General features: G+C 34.7%; 2 protein-coding genes and 1 non-coding gene across 20 annotated transcripts in view; 1 reads left to right on the top strand and 2 right to left on the bottom strand.

The window, feature by feature from the left end:
• LOC105230294 (alpha-mannosidase 2) overlaps positions 1 to 7,141 on the bottom strand; it is a 43,958-nt gene extending 36,817 nt beyond the window's left edge. For both annotated transcript variants that reach the window (XM_011210987.4, XM_011210990.4), the window contains exons 1-2: positions 6,818 to 7,141; positions 5,197 to 5,225 (exon numbers count right to left, since the gene is read on the bottom strand). The gene's annotated coding sequence lies outside the window, so the exon portion shown is untranslated. The remainder of the gene's footprint in view (positions 1 to 5,196; positions 5,226 to 6,817) is intronic.
• LOC125776939 (small nucleolar RNA SNORA79) lies at positions 5,543 to 5,678 on the bottom strand. Its single transcript, XR_007422053.1, has one exon. It is a non-coding gene; the product is annotated as a small nucleolar RNA SNORA79 (small nucleolar RNA).
• A 1,843-nt stretch (positions 7,142 to 8,984) lies between the features above and the next one.
• Positions 8,985 to 14,652, top strand: part of LOC105230295 (uncharacterized) — a gene marked incomplete at its 3' end in the record, with an annotated part of 49,045 nt that continues 43,377 nt past the window's right edge. The window contains 4 exon segments of one of the 17 annotated variants that reach the window (XM_049447674.1): positions 8,987 to 9,316; positions 12,442 to 12,828; positions 12,896 to 13,030; positions 13,169 to 13,503. In XM_049447674.1, coding sequence (XP_049303631.1) covers positions 13,435 to 13,503 — 69 coding nt within the window. 17 annotated transcript variants of the gene reach the window in all.

Genomic DNA, 14,652 nt, shown 5'->3' with positions numbered 1-14,652 from the left:
TTACGCTCATTATGACAACAAAAACATCGGGAGAGTTACAATGAAGAAACAAGTGACTGAATTATTACAATCGTTTATTATTTTTGCCCCAAATGAACGTTAATGAATTTTTGAAGAAGGAGTGAAACGCTGAAAATGAGACAATTGTCTGCAGGCAACACAAAATGGGGGAAGCCATCAAACCCGTTTAAAAAAAATGTAAATTAAAATATAATGTAGAGACACAAATATGTAAAAATAATTAAAAATGATAAATGCTACAAATGAAGTCAAGAAATAGTACGAGGGAGATGAAGGTAATATTCTTGCTGTGGTGGTCATTTATAGTTAAGACATTATTACCTGCAAAATCAAGAGGAAATTGACAGAAATGAGAAGAAACTGGGCATAAGGTATAGTTATCACTTTTATTGCATATGGTCAATGTTATACTGTATAGGATCTTCGATTCGTTCAAATTCTATTCACTTTTGCCAGAATCCAAGAGAAGCGGGAGAATTTCTTCGGATTGTTCGCGTCCATTTCTAGCATATCTCTGAAAAATGCAAAGCATATTTTCAAAAACCTGAGGTTCTCAAATAGAGTCTAGAGAACTGACATTCGATACAAACTTAGCAACTACCTTCGGTGACTACGCACCCTTACAGAGGCAAAAATCCCGAAGTAATTTTATAAAGTATTGCAGGAATAAAATTTTCTCACCAGAATGAAGCTCATTAGCTCTGTAATCATTCAAGCCGATATGACATCAGCGCTTGCATAATAAGCACTGGGTTACGCCAACAAGGTAGCTCCAAGTATGCCTGTTAATTAGATTCAATTTAACAGTTTGTTCAGAAAAACGGCCGTTAATTGCTCCATTGAGGCCAGAGGTTAGCACAGATTGACTGGCTCGCCCTTTATGATAGACTAGCGCTAATTGCCCACATGGTTGACTCAATACTCATGCAACAAATGACAGTAGCACCGACAAAGGGTAGACGAAAAAACTTCCACAAATATGAAAAAAAGCTAATCAAAGCCAGAATTGCAATACGAACTGAAAAAGGAAAGTGCAGTTCAGTGGTTAGCAAAAATGCACAATTTTTTAGAACTGACATGTAGATCCTTGTGTAGAAGCCAAGCCTAAACAATTTTCGGCGGCTCGTTCTACTTTTGTGTTTGTGCAACGTGCACGAGATGTCAATTACATGTAGCACAACCACACAATAACGAACATGCCACAAACGTATCCATGTAAATAATATCACGAAGGAAAGAGCGAAAAGGAAGCAAATTAACTACTTTGCAATTTGAGTACAAAAAGAACACAGCCAAGCAGAAAGCAGCTTGTGTGTAGACTTGATAACTACGAGTTCATTGACTTCATTAACAGATACGTCACAAAGAAAAAATGTTGAAAAGGGATATTGTCTTCAAGGAAAAACTGACAGAAATACTCTACTCTGCGAAGCTTTTTAATTAAATTGGCTCCAAGGCTTATGCTGTTGTATTTGTTGTATTGTAACCAGGCTATAGTGTAATAGCGGCACAAAGTAAACATGGAATAGCATTGTTGCAAGACCAAGAACACTTTTGATCGGTCATACGTGCTGATTTCAAAGACTTGATTAAGTCAGATCATTGAAGTGGCGAACTGTTGATTAAGTTTGAATGCTCAATGATTTGAAAAATGGTCGGAAATATACGAAAATTTTTTTATTTTAGGTGAATTTAAAGACAAGATGCCCTTTTCGTAGAAAAATAGTTAAATTTTGGCTTTAAAATAATTTTAATTTCAGTGTAAGAATATACTGGCCACGGCAGATTTTCACAATATTATGTACAGTATATAGAATGTGGAGTAGAGAATGTGTATCTAGATTTTAGAATATAATTCGAATAGAAGAATAGTGTAGTATACCTTTTAAATCCAAATACTCAGAAAAACAAGATCAGACTGCAAAAGCGCATTAATTTAGATTATCACCACACACTCCTTCGCTCATTTTACACTTCAACAACAAGCGTTTCATTTGATTCGTGATCTATTGGCGTGTTTCGCTTGAATTATTGGCTCTTTGTTTGTTTTGTTGTTATTTGAACATTATTTACTCATTGACCACAATGGGAACCCGAAAATGACTCAAGCTGTTGCTGCTTGTTCTTGGTACAATTCTAGATTTATGGCAGCGAATATGCTTTGATTGCACAGGTCAGAAAGCTAAAATGAACTAATTTGCATATAAGAGAATTTAAACATTCTCGTGCACTCAATATAACCACAAATCCTCTTAATTCTCTTAAGACGTTGATTTATTAATAGTTCAGCGAACAATTAACAATGTTGTGACACAATTTTTGGTTAGCATTTTCCTGAGAATACTTAAAAGCACCAATAGGTCATTTTCGTTATAGTTAATATAATACTATTCGGTTAGTTAACAGTTAGTTTATAAGCTGTGATGTCTCAACAAATCGACCACACTTAAAAGCTGATTTCAATCATTTATACATGTGATCGCCGCCAACAACAGCAATGATTAGGCCCCAAGGTCATGAACTGTTCACACGTGTTGTTGAGTGAGTGAGGAATTGATTGTAATCGAGTGATAAGTTAATTAGTAATTGAATATTGGTGAAGGTGAAGGTGAGAAAAGAAGATAATCGAAAATTTTTATTTTTTATTTTTCAAGTTGTTTTATAGCTATTTTTACGAATATAAATCTGGGTTTTTTGTGCAGTAGATCCAAAAGTAAAAAATAATCGAAAAATATTTATGATTCTCACAAGTCGGTTTTTGATGAAACTCGCGTAGGTGTCTCCAAAACGGTTACTATGGTGGATAACGCGACAAAACTCTATGATCTCTTATACTTGAGACGGTCTCGCCGATCGTACTGCGGCCAAACAAGAAAAAGTCACTTAACGCTTAGAAATTTGAGTGGAGTGCGGAGGTTAAGACCACCACAGAGATCTTCTTTATCTGCTTACAGGCCTCCAGAAAACGTATTGTTCAAATTATAGTTGAATTAACAGTAGTTTTATTATTCACTTTTTAAAAATTAGTCTGTTTTATAAACTTATTTTGATGATTTCGCTACTTACATATATTCACAAATGTATGCTTGTAACCTCCAGTTAATTTTTTAGCCGGAACTGTGCATATTCAATTTTCCCAACTTTTCTCCTCTTCACTCAATTTTACACGCTTATCATGCAAATACAGCAATAATTCGTATATTAGCTTCTAATGAAAATCCACACTTCTACTTTCGTGCACATCGATAGCAGCTACGGGAACAAATCCAACAGCAAAGTCGTTAATGCTACTCATTAACAATTTAATTACCACCACACTTATATACCTTATACGCTTTTGACCCGATTTACGAGCGTCGAGGTGAAAAGAAGCGCAAGGCTAACAGGAGATTAACTATTGCCATTGGCGACGCTGCAGGCACCACATGCAACACATGCACGACTATAGTTAGCTGCCACATGTGGCACATAGCATGTTGCTAATTTTTTCCTTTCGCTGCACATTTTCCCCATCACTTTGTTTGGTAAACACTTGGGTGTGCTGCGCGTATTGCGCTTACAAAGTAGAAATTGCCAACGACTCATGAGAGAAAAGCGGGCTGGGAGGGCGGCAAGTGTGCAAAAAACTTTGGCATTGACAGCGATGAGTGTGTGTCGAGCACATCCGCTAGTTGATGCGATAGCATTGGTTTGAGTGGGGTATGAGGAGCGCTAGTAGTGCAAGCGCTACAAAATAGAAAAGAAGCCCATTTCTGTGCAAATAAATGAATGAACAGAAGTGGTGGCGGCCAGACAATAGTAAAAATAGACTAAGCAAACACGAAATATATATATATATATATGTACATACGTATATGTGTGTGCAGTTAAAAGTCAGAAGGCAAATAGCGCGGACAAGTAGGCAGACAGACGGGCTGTCATGTACTTAAATGGGTGAATAGGTAAAGATGTCGTCATAAAAGCACACACAGATACATATGTACATGCCTGCACATATATACACATCCATAGCTAAGCATCAAAAGTTGTAGTGCAGTTGGAGTTGGCAATTGAAAACCGTAAGCACGGAAAATCCGGTAAGCAATGAAAGTAACAACAAGTGTGTCATTCAAATAGCCCACAAATCGTGTGATACTTTCGCTTGGTAATCAGCGCTGAATATCTACCCACAGGTATCTTCATTACAGACTACATATTAATTAGTTGCTAGTTTGTTTTGCTGCCTGCGGGTGCAGAGTTATCTCATTATTTTTCGTTGTATTTATTATTATTTTTGCGCCTACAACTTCTGGCACTTATTTCTTTGTAGTTTCACTTTTGCACTTACGCTTTCATTACTATTTATTTTGTAACTTTTAATTGCTTTCACGGTTGTTAATTTCACTTCGTTGGCTTTTTGTTTGCTTAATAATATATATCAGCGCAGCGCTAAGATCACACCTTCTGCGTGCGCCTTTTAGTCGTCTAGCTGGCCGCACGCAATTCTTCGGTCTAGAAAAATTATAATTCAGTGACGCATTTGTTTTTCGTAGACGAATTGGCAACGTCAGCTGCAATAAATAAATAAATACAAATTTTTTCGACAATAAATATCTTTTGTACATTTTTTTTATTTTGAGCTTCTACACAACGTTTGAGGCTGAAAATTCATGCCAACTAACCGAACACTAGACTAACAAAAATGCAGACTTTCATGACATGCTTCGTTGGCTGCCACACACATTTTCCCTGCTATTTTTATTATTACGTGAGTTATATATATATGTATATATATACATATACATATATTCGATGTGTGTGCGTATGTATGCACACTTTAAATGTGCATGCCGTTGAAGTTGCCAAATTCGTACGGGTTACGTTGTCTTGTCTGCTGCCGGTCTGTCCGTCTACATTGTTTCTCATGTTTACTATTTAAGTAGTTGCCGTTGTCGTGTTGTTTCCGGTGCAGTGTCTCGTTTATTTTGACCAAAATATACCACAGTGGTGGTCACAGCACGTTACACACTGTGTGAGCGCATAAATAGCGCCAAGCGAGAAATGGGTGAAGAAAGTATAAAATTATTTTTTCTAAAATTATTATTGTAGCTGTTGAGGACAATGACCCACAAGTTATGAATAAATGCGTTTAATTTTAAATATGGTAATTCTTCAATATAAAATTTGCTAACTTACCCCAGACTCAGAAGCCGCAAATGTTTCACCTGCAATTGAAGGAATAATAAATTTATAAATACAAATACATTAAGCGCTTTTCATGCATATTTTAAGAAATTTATTTGTACATACATATGTATGTAGGCAGTAACAAAAACATTCACCAATATAAACTCGAATTGGTAATGGGTGAAGGTAATGCCAGTAATTACTTTACGAAATCATAAAATCTCAAAAGTTTATTTTGTAACTTCCGAAAGGAACTGATTTCGAGCATGCAGTTTCGAAATTGTAAAACACATTAAAAAAATTATATGTTAGGAAACTTATAAATAACTAAAAAAAATATATTTAATTCAAAAACATTTGTTGGCAGTAACAAAACCATTCACCAATATAAACTCGAATTGGTAATGGGTGAAGGTAATGCAAGTAATTACTTTACGAAATCATAAAATCTCAAAAGTTTATTTTGTAACTTCCGAAAGGAACTGATTTCGAGTGAATAGACTGATGAGGCTGGATACATACATATTTTCATGGATACGTAATACATTTTTATTAAAATTTGTATATTTTCGACTTTCAAATATTAGCGCGTTTTGATACTAATACGTTTTGCAACTAATTAAAAGTAATGTGCATATCCTTATTTTTTTTTTTATTTTTGTGTGCAGTGTCAAAACCATTCACTAACAAATGCTTCAATTAGTAATGGGATGAAGGCAGTGCACATACTTTTTTTTACGAAATCACAAAATTCCAAACATTTAGTTTGTAACTTTCAAAAGGAACTGATCTCGAACTTAAAGCTAAGCTTATTGCATAACAACAAAGCTACCACATCCACTTTAAACTATTCGAAATAAGCATATCTTCAAAAAATATCTTTTGGGATGTTAGGATAGAAACGAGATACATTTGTATTTTAATGTGGTGGTGTTTCAAAATATTATTTTTCAAAAACTTTTCTAACCGGCCGCCTGCTTTCATTGTTTTTGAAATATTGTTCAATATTGAAAACACGTTGTTCTATCGTGTAACGCTCCATTTTTGATAAGACTTAAGGACAGCTGCCGATTTTTTTAAGTTTTTTTTTGATAATTACGCTTAAAATTAGTAAAGTACTTATTTGGTATACTCTTATTAAATATTAAATTTCGATGATTACTATAATTCGATCATTACTATAATTTAAATTGAAATTATTATTATTAAATTTTACTTATAACAGCTTTGAAAAAACTTATTTCGAGTTTAAGAATATAGAAACGACTCCAATATGAAATATTATTAATTACTTAAAATCGTGTGAAAAATTGCTAAATTGTTGTATTCACGACACTATTTTAATAATTCACATTACATACATGCATATGTCAATTAATCTATTTAATGACTTTACTAAATTCAATTAAGTGCTGCTGCATGTTACAAGATGCAAATCGCAGGCTAGCCCTTGATACATTGCATGTATGTATGTATGTAGATATGAATGTGATAGCTACCTGCAAGCATATTTCTATATACCTAGTATATAAATACTTATATACAAACCACACATTGCCATTATTAATATGAACTTTATCTTTAAATTAGCACAATGAATTCAAATCTTAAAAAAATGCCATTTTCTCACCCCTGTATTTGGTCGCTTTTAATCAATATACCGCAGCAGCAAGCGTCAAAGTATAATATAATGAAAACACAAACAACAATCACTAAAACAAATTTTGCCAAGCGCTATGGCAATTTGCGAGACATTCGCAGACACAACAACACTTTCACTATTTGCGAATTTACACAAGGTGTAATTGATTATTTCGTTTGTTTTTGCTAGAATTTATTGTTTATTCACCCCGGCACTTGATACAAAAAAAATGTTAAATTCTGCGCGACACACGGAGCAAAAAAATACACAACCCTTCGACCAATCGACGGAACAGCACAAACAAGATTGCCAGATGTGATATTCTGGTTACATATTTTTTCATATCTTGTAGCACTTGCAGGGTTGCTGTGCCAAAATCCGCACCAGCTGCTCATATTAAGGGGGCACAGAAAATGTTTACTTCTTCTTTTCAACGTGAGATTAGTTAGTTACTAGAGCTGTGAACCATATTTAACATAATGCCGATAATATATAAATATAAATGTATGATCTAAATACAATATATATACAATGTACCTAAATATAATACTTCACAAAGATTTATTTTTATGCCTTTATTGCCTTAGCTTCGCTCTTCGCCGAGAGATGTCACTGTTGTGCAACTATGCAACTATGCAAACAGCTGATTCTTAATAATGCCTGAAAGAGACAGGCAGTGCACATTATAAGAAGATAGCGATCTCGTTTTTTACCTAAAGATGGCTGGTATATAAGATTTCTTGTTATAGCATACTTTCGTGGATGGTCGAATTACCAACTATTTGGTGGAAAGTACAGAAGCATACATATGTACTGTAATATATTCATACATACATATGTTTTATATAGACAAACAATAATTTAGTAGTTGCAGTTGATAAAAATTTAATAATTTTTTAAACTTTACAACCATACAAATATGTTTTTTCTTTTAGCCGATAATAGTTTACAAAAACAAATTACTATTGAATAGTGACATACTCATATTCCAAAAATTTTGTAGATCAGTTCTTCATATTGGTATACCATGTTGGTGAGTTTCGTTAGGTCTGATAATTGTTTACTGAATGTCTTATTTTTTATCGTGAAGACTCTCTGATATTAATCAGTTCATATGTAACATTCATGAGAAAAAGTTGCTTATGATAATTTCAATTTGCCTCTCGGGCTTAACTGAGCCTGTACCTCTCTTCCTATCGACGTTACCAAAACAATACTGCCTACTTAAAGTGGTTTTAAAGTAAGAAATAACAGAGAACGATTCGTCTTGTAAAGCGCTTCATTGTTCCATCCCTATCGAAAATAAAGTTTGAGCTTTTTCTAGTAGATGTATGGATAATAAGTCCAATCCAGTTTCACAAAATTTGCTGGGTGAAGAGCATTGAATTCATAAATCTTTTTTTAAAGAAAAGCTTTGTCCCACAATAGCACCAATAAGAGTCTAACTGCGGGGTCTGATTAAATTGGCACTATTGTTCAGGTTTCAGGCTTAAAAACTCCAGCTCATCCACACAATGCACGGAGAAGAAGATTTCTTTTTCAATTTGAATGTGTGGAGTAGGAAGAAAGGACCAAGATTGAAGCCAGCGCAGGTCTTTTATGAAAGCAGGCTTATATATAGTAAGAATGAACGAGAACACTTCAAACAAATTTGGTAAGATTAGGAGTGCAAATATAGAGGAAAACCTATTATCGTTTACCATTTCCCCGTTTCCGTTTAAACTAGTGAGATAAGGAATACAAATCTGGGTATACAAAACATTTTCCAATGCGTTTCCGAATATTTACAACTTCCGCTTATGCTTGTGCGTTCTCTGCGCCTGCGGTTTCTCATCAAAACACACAACTAAAAGGGCAACGATTTGCCTTCGCCCAAAAGAAGCTAAATCAAGGCACATACATATGTATATAGTATGCGGCCAAATCGGGCTTTGCATATGCGGCGATTTCAAACCATATGACTGCGGCAATCAGCAGTGACAACAACAAAGCGGAATGCGAAAACAACACATGTCGGGGCAATGCCAAACACCGTCATTGGAAGCAATAGCAACAATTGCTTTGAGCGATTCATTTTGGCCACACAAACCACTCCCGTTCGCTGTTTGGGATGGTGGAGAGACGTACCAGCTTATGGTTCATTTTCGCCAGTCGCCGTAGTCAATTCAACCTTCCAGCCAGCCTGCGATTGTCGAAATTGCTGAAAGTCAACTTGGCAAAGGGACCAGTCGTGTTCGTACCGTCGTCGAGTCGTGTTGTTAATCGTGCATTAGCGGACGCGTCGTTGCGAAGCGAAAATCCAAGAAAAAAATTCATGAAAACAGAAGAGCAAGAAGTAAATTGTGACTTAGCAGAAAATCTTGATTGAAATGCAGAAAATCTTAGGCGATTTGCATTGAAATTTGGAAAATAATTATTAAATCAGTTAAAATTTACGGAAACCGTGAGAAAAATTGAAATTTGTGAAAGTATAGGTGGAAAATTACGGTGTGTGAATGAGTGTGACATATCCACAAGGCGTTTGACGGAGTGTGCAATTTGATTGCCTACATTTGGGTGCCAGCCAGACAAATCGCCAAGTTGTAGGACAAGCAAGAAAACAATCAACCAAGCAGCAGACCAAAAAATATGCACGGAATTAGTCAGCCAGCTCGCAGGTCGATCGCTTAGCTCGTCCAACGGCATATCGATTTTGCCACAAAGCTAAGCAAATTTGCATTTTCACACCCTAACTGCGGAACACCATATTACGAGTATTTCTTGTAGTTTCATTTTTATAAGCACAATGTGGAAAAAATTAGATTTTGAAAACGATAAAAATCGATTTGCCACGAAGATGGCAAGCAGACCGTTAGGCCGGACGGCATTATAAAAACTTGTACGGCCATCCGGCGGGCAGGCAGGCAGACGGCTGGGCAATTGATGGCACCGTTTTTGTGTACCATAATGAAAATTTTCATGCAGCGGCGAACGAGCGTGTGAGATCACCATCGCCAGCGCTGCTACCAATACAAATACTTTCCGTTCTTGTATAAGTGATATACGTGAATGCCAATACAGTCGTGCCTAGTCGTCATGAAATTTATATATGTGCATGTTTTCAAAGCTTCTTTCAGTCTTCAGGTGCCTTTGCTTTCTTTTCTCCGGAAAGTAAAAAATGCGGATTTCGATTTCGATTTGAATAGTTTTATGCTTATTTCCATATTTTAATAAGAAGTGTTGTTTGTGAAAACCTTTTACCATTGCAGTTCAATAAGTAGCTGTTATTTCATAAATTGCTTGCCTACTTCTAGGCTAAAAAGCGTATGTATATGTATATGCGTATGTGGCATAACTTGTAAATATATTAATTTTTGGTGTTTCTTCTTTTCTCGATAGTAAAGATACGAAAATCCCTCAACACTTTATCTCTATGCTTCTCATTTTACTTCCATTTTGTAACTGTCTATTTTTTGGCAGTTCAATATATAGGCAATATTGGTAAATATCGATAAAAATTCACATATACAAATACACATATTTAAAAGCAAAATATATATATATAGTAAAATAAATAAATAGCTTATTTGTATGCTTCAATAAAATGCAATTTTCAGAGATATCTCTTCAGACGGGTTCTTGGAAGCCGAATTTATAGTTGCAACAATCGTTTCATTTATGAATATATACGTTTTTTGATCTGTGCACAGACGAAACTTGCCCAAAAAGCATACCAGTAAAGACTTAAGCAGGCGCTTTGCCAGGCGAAACCAAATCTCTAAATATTAAGTATGTGCTAGACGTTCAATGTTCCAACTTCGTTTATTAGAATATCCTTTATTTTTGGTTTTTTTAAGGGGAATGTTTCAAGTTTTATATTAACACATTTTGTGGCCATTAGCTTATTCTTTGCAAGGTAAAATTAAATTTGAAATGGTTCAAATGGGGTATATGTAGTGGTTATTGTCGAATTTTTTTGTTCAGGTGCTTTTTGAGATAATAATTTTGCGTCCATTTTTAAGGACCATTTCCGCAGTTTTGCCTTTAAATCGCTCTGTGTAATATATAAGTCTCTTAACTAAATTTGACATTTCTCAAACAAATGATTATTATTTTCACATCATATTACGAGATTATTGTACTAGTAATTTCGGAAATACTATTTTTCTTTGCGTGAGTCTTCTACCCAAGTGAATTTATCCTTTAACTGGTTGTATGGTTTCTCTATACAATGCATTGGCAATAATCTGTTTTTATTTAGCCTACTTTTGTGGCTCCTAGATATGTGTACCGAGTTTCTTCCAATTCTCAATTTAATCTCAAGTTTTACGTAGAAAAAATATATTGGGTAGTCGAAAAAGTCTTTTCGTATTTCGCCAATATATGTATGTCATTGCCGTAGTATATCTCCAGTGCTACCAATTTTTAACACTATATGGTATGATATCATATAGTGTTAAAAAGGTTAGATTTTAAGCTACATTTAACTAAAAAAAATTAAATTCGGCGAAGTTGAAAGAAAGTTACAGCTGTTCAAAAACAAGTGAAACTAATGAAGAAATTAAAATAAAAAATGCCATGTGAAGTTTACAAAGACGATGCTGTATGAATTCGTGGTTCGCTCGCTTTCGTTCTGGAAATTTCGAAATTTCAAGTTACACTGATGAAAGTTTTAGACTGATGGAATTATGTCTCTAGCGGAAAAATGACAAAAAGTGGTCGACCAAAATGGTACATATTTGTTTATTTGTTTATTATTATAAATATAAAAAATAAGTTAAAATTTGCTTATATATACGAAAAGACTTTTTAGACTACCCAATATATAGGTTATTAGTAAAGTTCCTTCAATAAAAAAGCAAGACAAATTATTTTATAAATCTTAAAAGGCTTAAAATACGAACTAAAGTTAAATTTTAATAAAAAGAGGTCTTCATACTAGTACTAATATATTTTTGAAATTGAAGAGTTTATATAATAAAATGTATAGGAATAATATTTAGAAATGACACAATGTAGAAACGGAATATAATTATCGGTTATAATTATAGGTGGGAGTTGAAACATGGTGCCAAATTTATGGACCAGTGACAAGTTCAGATTGCATAGACGAATATCTTATCTTTAGAACGAAAATGTAATGTAAAAAATACTTCGATTAAATGCTTGGTAAATTAATATTTTTATAAAAGTATAGAATAGTTTTTTCTAAAAAAAAAATAAAATTTGTTTAAAATGTCTCTGACACCTTTGCAACCTATACCGATATCATCTATGGCTATATTGTACATAGATGGTAGAATAAGTACATGTGTTAAGCGCCAGCGAATATGCAACATTTCTTGTTCATGCGCTACGCGCAGCTTTTGAACCAAATTTGTCGGCATTAAAAATTCAACGTCACTGTCGGAACACCCAAAGGCAATCAAATTTATTGCGCTCATCAACGCGTCGTGTGCGATTTACGAATATGTAACACATATGTATAGATACATACATACACATGTATGTGTATATGTATGTACGTGTGAGTGTTTGTTAGTAAATTGCGATTTTTCACACAAGCCTCTGCGCTTGGTGTGGAGAAGACAATAGTTCACAGCTGGCTATAAATAATTAAATTGCTTTTACAGTTTTACCTTCACTTTCGTTCCACGTTGTCCCCGAAGAAAATTCTGCCCACACGTTTTCACACACACAAACACACACACTTAAGTCTATCTGCATTCAGACTACTTCAAAATTGTATACGTAAACGAATTATTTAGAAGTGTATGTACAAGCAGACCCACACATACACACATACCTATGTACGTGTACTAATTGAAAGCGAAACATCACAAACACACACAAGCGATTTAATTTAATATCACTGTACACGTTGTTGTTGTTGCCGAAACATTGTTGCCGTCGGTTGTTCAATCTGGTTACCAAATCTACCTGCACACACACACACACATACACAGATCTTTGAGTATATATGAATTTGTGTCTCTGCAACTGCCACACAAAGTGAATTGGTGAGAAGAAAAAGTAAAAAAAAAAAGCCAAAAACACTGCAAATAAACTACGCACATTTCACTTTAGCGACGCGTACTCAGCCATAACGGTTTTTTGCGCCTCTTTAACGCCATCTACGCAATAAAATAAGTCGCTTTGAAGTCTAAACGCCGTCAAGGAAGACGTTCTTACAAGCCGCTCGAAAGCATAGAAACGCGACAAGTAAGACAAAGTTCTAAATAATATACATACGCACATAGCACACACATACACACCCACATAAATATTTAACCAGCTCCGTGTATTTGTGTATTTTGTTTGTACTGAACGCTGTCGTTTTCGTTTGGTTGGGATCTGAAGACGTAATAATATATTCGGCGCCACATTTGTCGCATCAATCGGCGCCAACCGAACCACCAACCCACGCCCTAACAGCGGGAGATACCCTTCTTCCACACTTTATTCCCCCAACAGCCGGAAATATAGTGGACATTTACAGTGTGTTTCGTGCAAGCATTTCTGGTTTGTGTTCGGCATCGTCATCGCTTTGATTAACCAACGTGAATTTTGTGTCTGGTGGTTTGGTTTCGAATAAGTTTTAGTGCTACAAAGTAAAAACCTTCCTTATGATCGGATCATTTTGGAATTTGTGTAGAGCGTGCCCATCAATGCCGGTCGACAAGGTGAGTGGAATCGTATGTATTCAATACATTATTATATATGTATGTATATGCATATACGAGTATTGATGTAAATAAATAAGTATTTCAGCATTTTTAATGTTCATCAGCAGGACCTAGAGCAAACAGTGCAAAATATTATTATTATTCGTAGTCTTGCATGATAAATAATGTGTAAGAAGTTTTCATTGTATCTTATAACATACTCGTACTTCTGATTGAAAAAAAATAATCAAATCAAATGCCGGCACATGTCAGTAAGAATTGCCATGGCGGCTGAAAATTCATTTGTTAGAACCGACTTGATGATCACCTACGTATGTGGGTGATATTAAAAATTTAAACATTTGTGAGCAGCGCATAAGTTTCCCGTTTATCACAAAGTATGAGTAACAGTTTTCCTCGCGACATTCATAGGTTTACCGATACTGGCTCAGCGAATGTTATTATACAGTGTTTTAGGGGGTTACAGTACAAGGTGAGGATTGCAACAATTCCTGAATTGAATAAACAATGGAGTGAAGTCTTAAGCGACAGCATAAATCACGATGTACAAATGCCTCACAGAAGACTTTTCGGCAGTTCGGGTGTCATTCAAATGTGATTCGCACTTGTGTGGTGAAAACCTCAACAGAAAAAATTATTTGAACGATCCAATCTGTATATACTTGTAAATACTTAAAAACTTTATTATTTCGAGGTTTAATAATTCGTTGATCTCATAGGAATCCAATTCTCTATTAGACAAAGTAATTAAAATTCTTCGCATTGCGGCCTAGTTATGATTCACTTTCTATGTGGAAAATTCACAAACTTAATAAGTTTACCACAAATACTTTTTATAAATTAAGAAATTGCGAGAATCGGTGATTTGAATGCACAAGTCGTCGAATTCTAGTTAGGTCTGTCTTTAACGCTCTCCGTTATGCTGGAAACTTTAACCAAAAGTGTAGCCTACATTTAGGGTGAAAATAAAAAAGACGCTCAAAAAACTACTATTTGTTTTATAAACCTTCAAAAAGTCTTTGTAAAAATATTAGGGTGTCATTAACATGAATAGATATGTCATTTTAAAACACCGGCCCATAAGAACGTATAAGCACAATATTTGCTTATAAAATATGATAAAATTCGGTAGTTTTTGTGTCCGAAATTTATATACAC

This window comes from Bactrocera dorsalis, chromosome 2 (genome assembly GCF_023373825.1).
Source record: "Bactrocera dorsalis isolate Fly_Bdor chromosome 2, ASM2337382v1, whole genome shotgun sequence".
NCBI classification, from domain to species: Eukaryota; Metazoa; Arthropoda; class Insecta; order Diptera; family Tephritidae; genus Bactrocera; species Bactrocera dorsalis.
The sequence above is the reverse complement of the archived record's forward strand: the minus strand, read 5'-3'. Positions and strand labels throughout refer to the sequence as shown.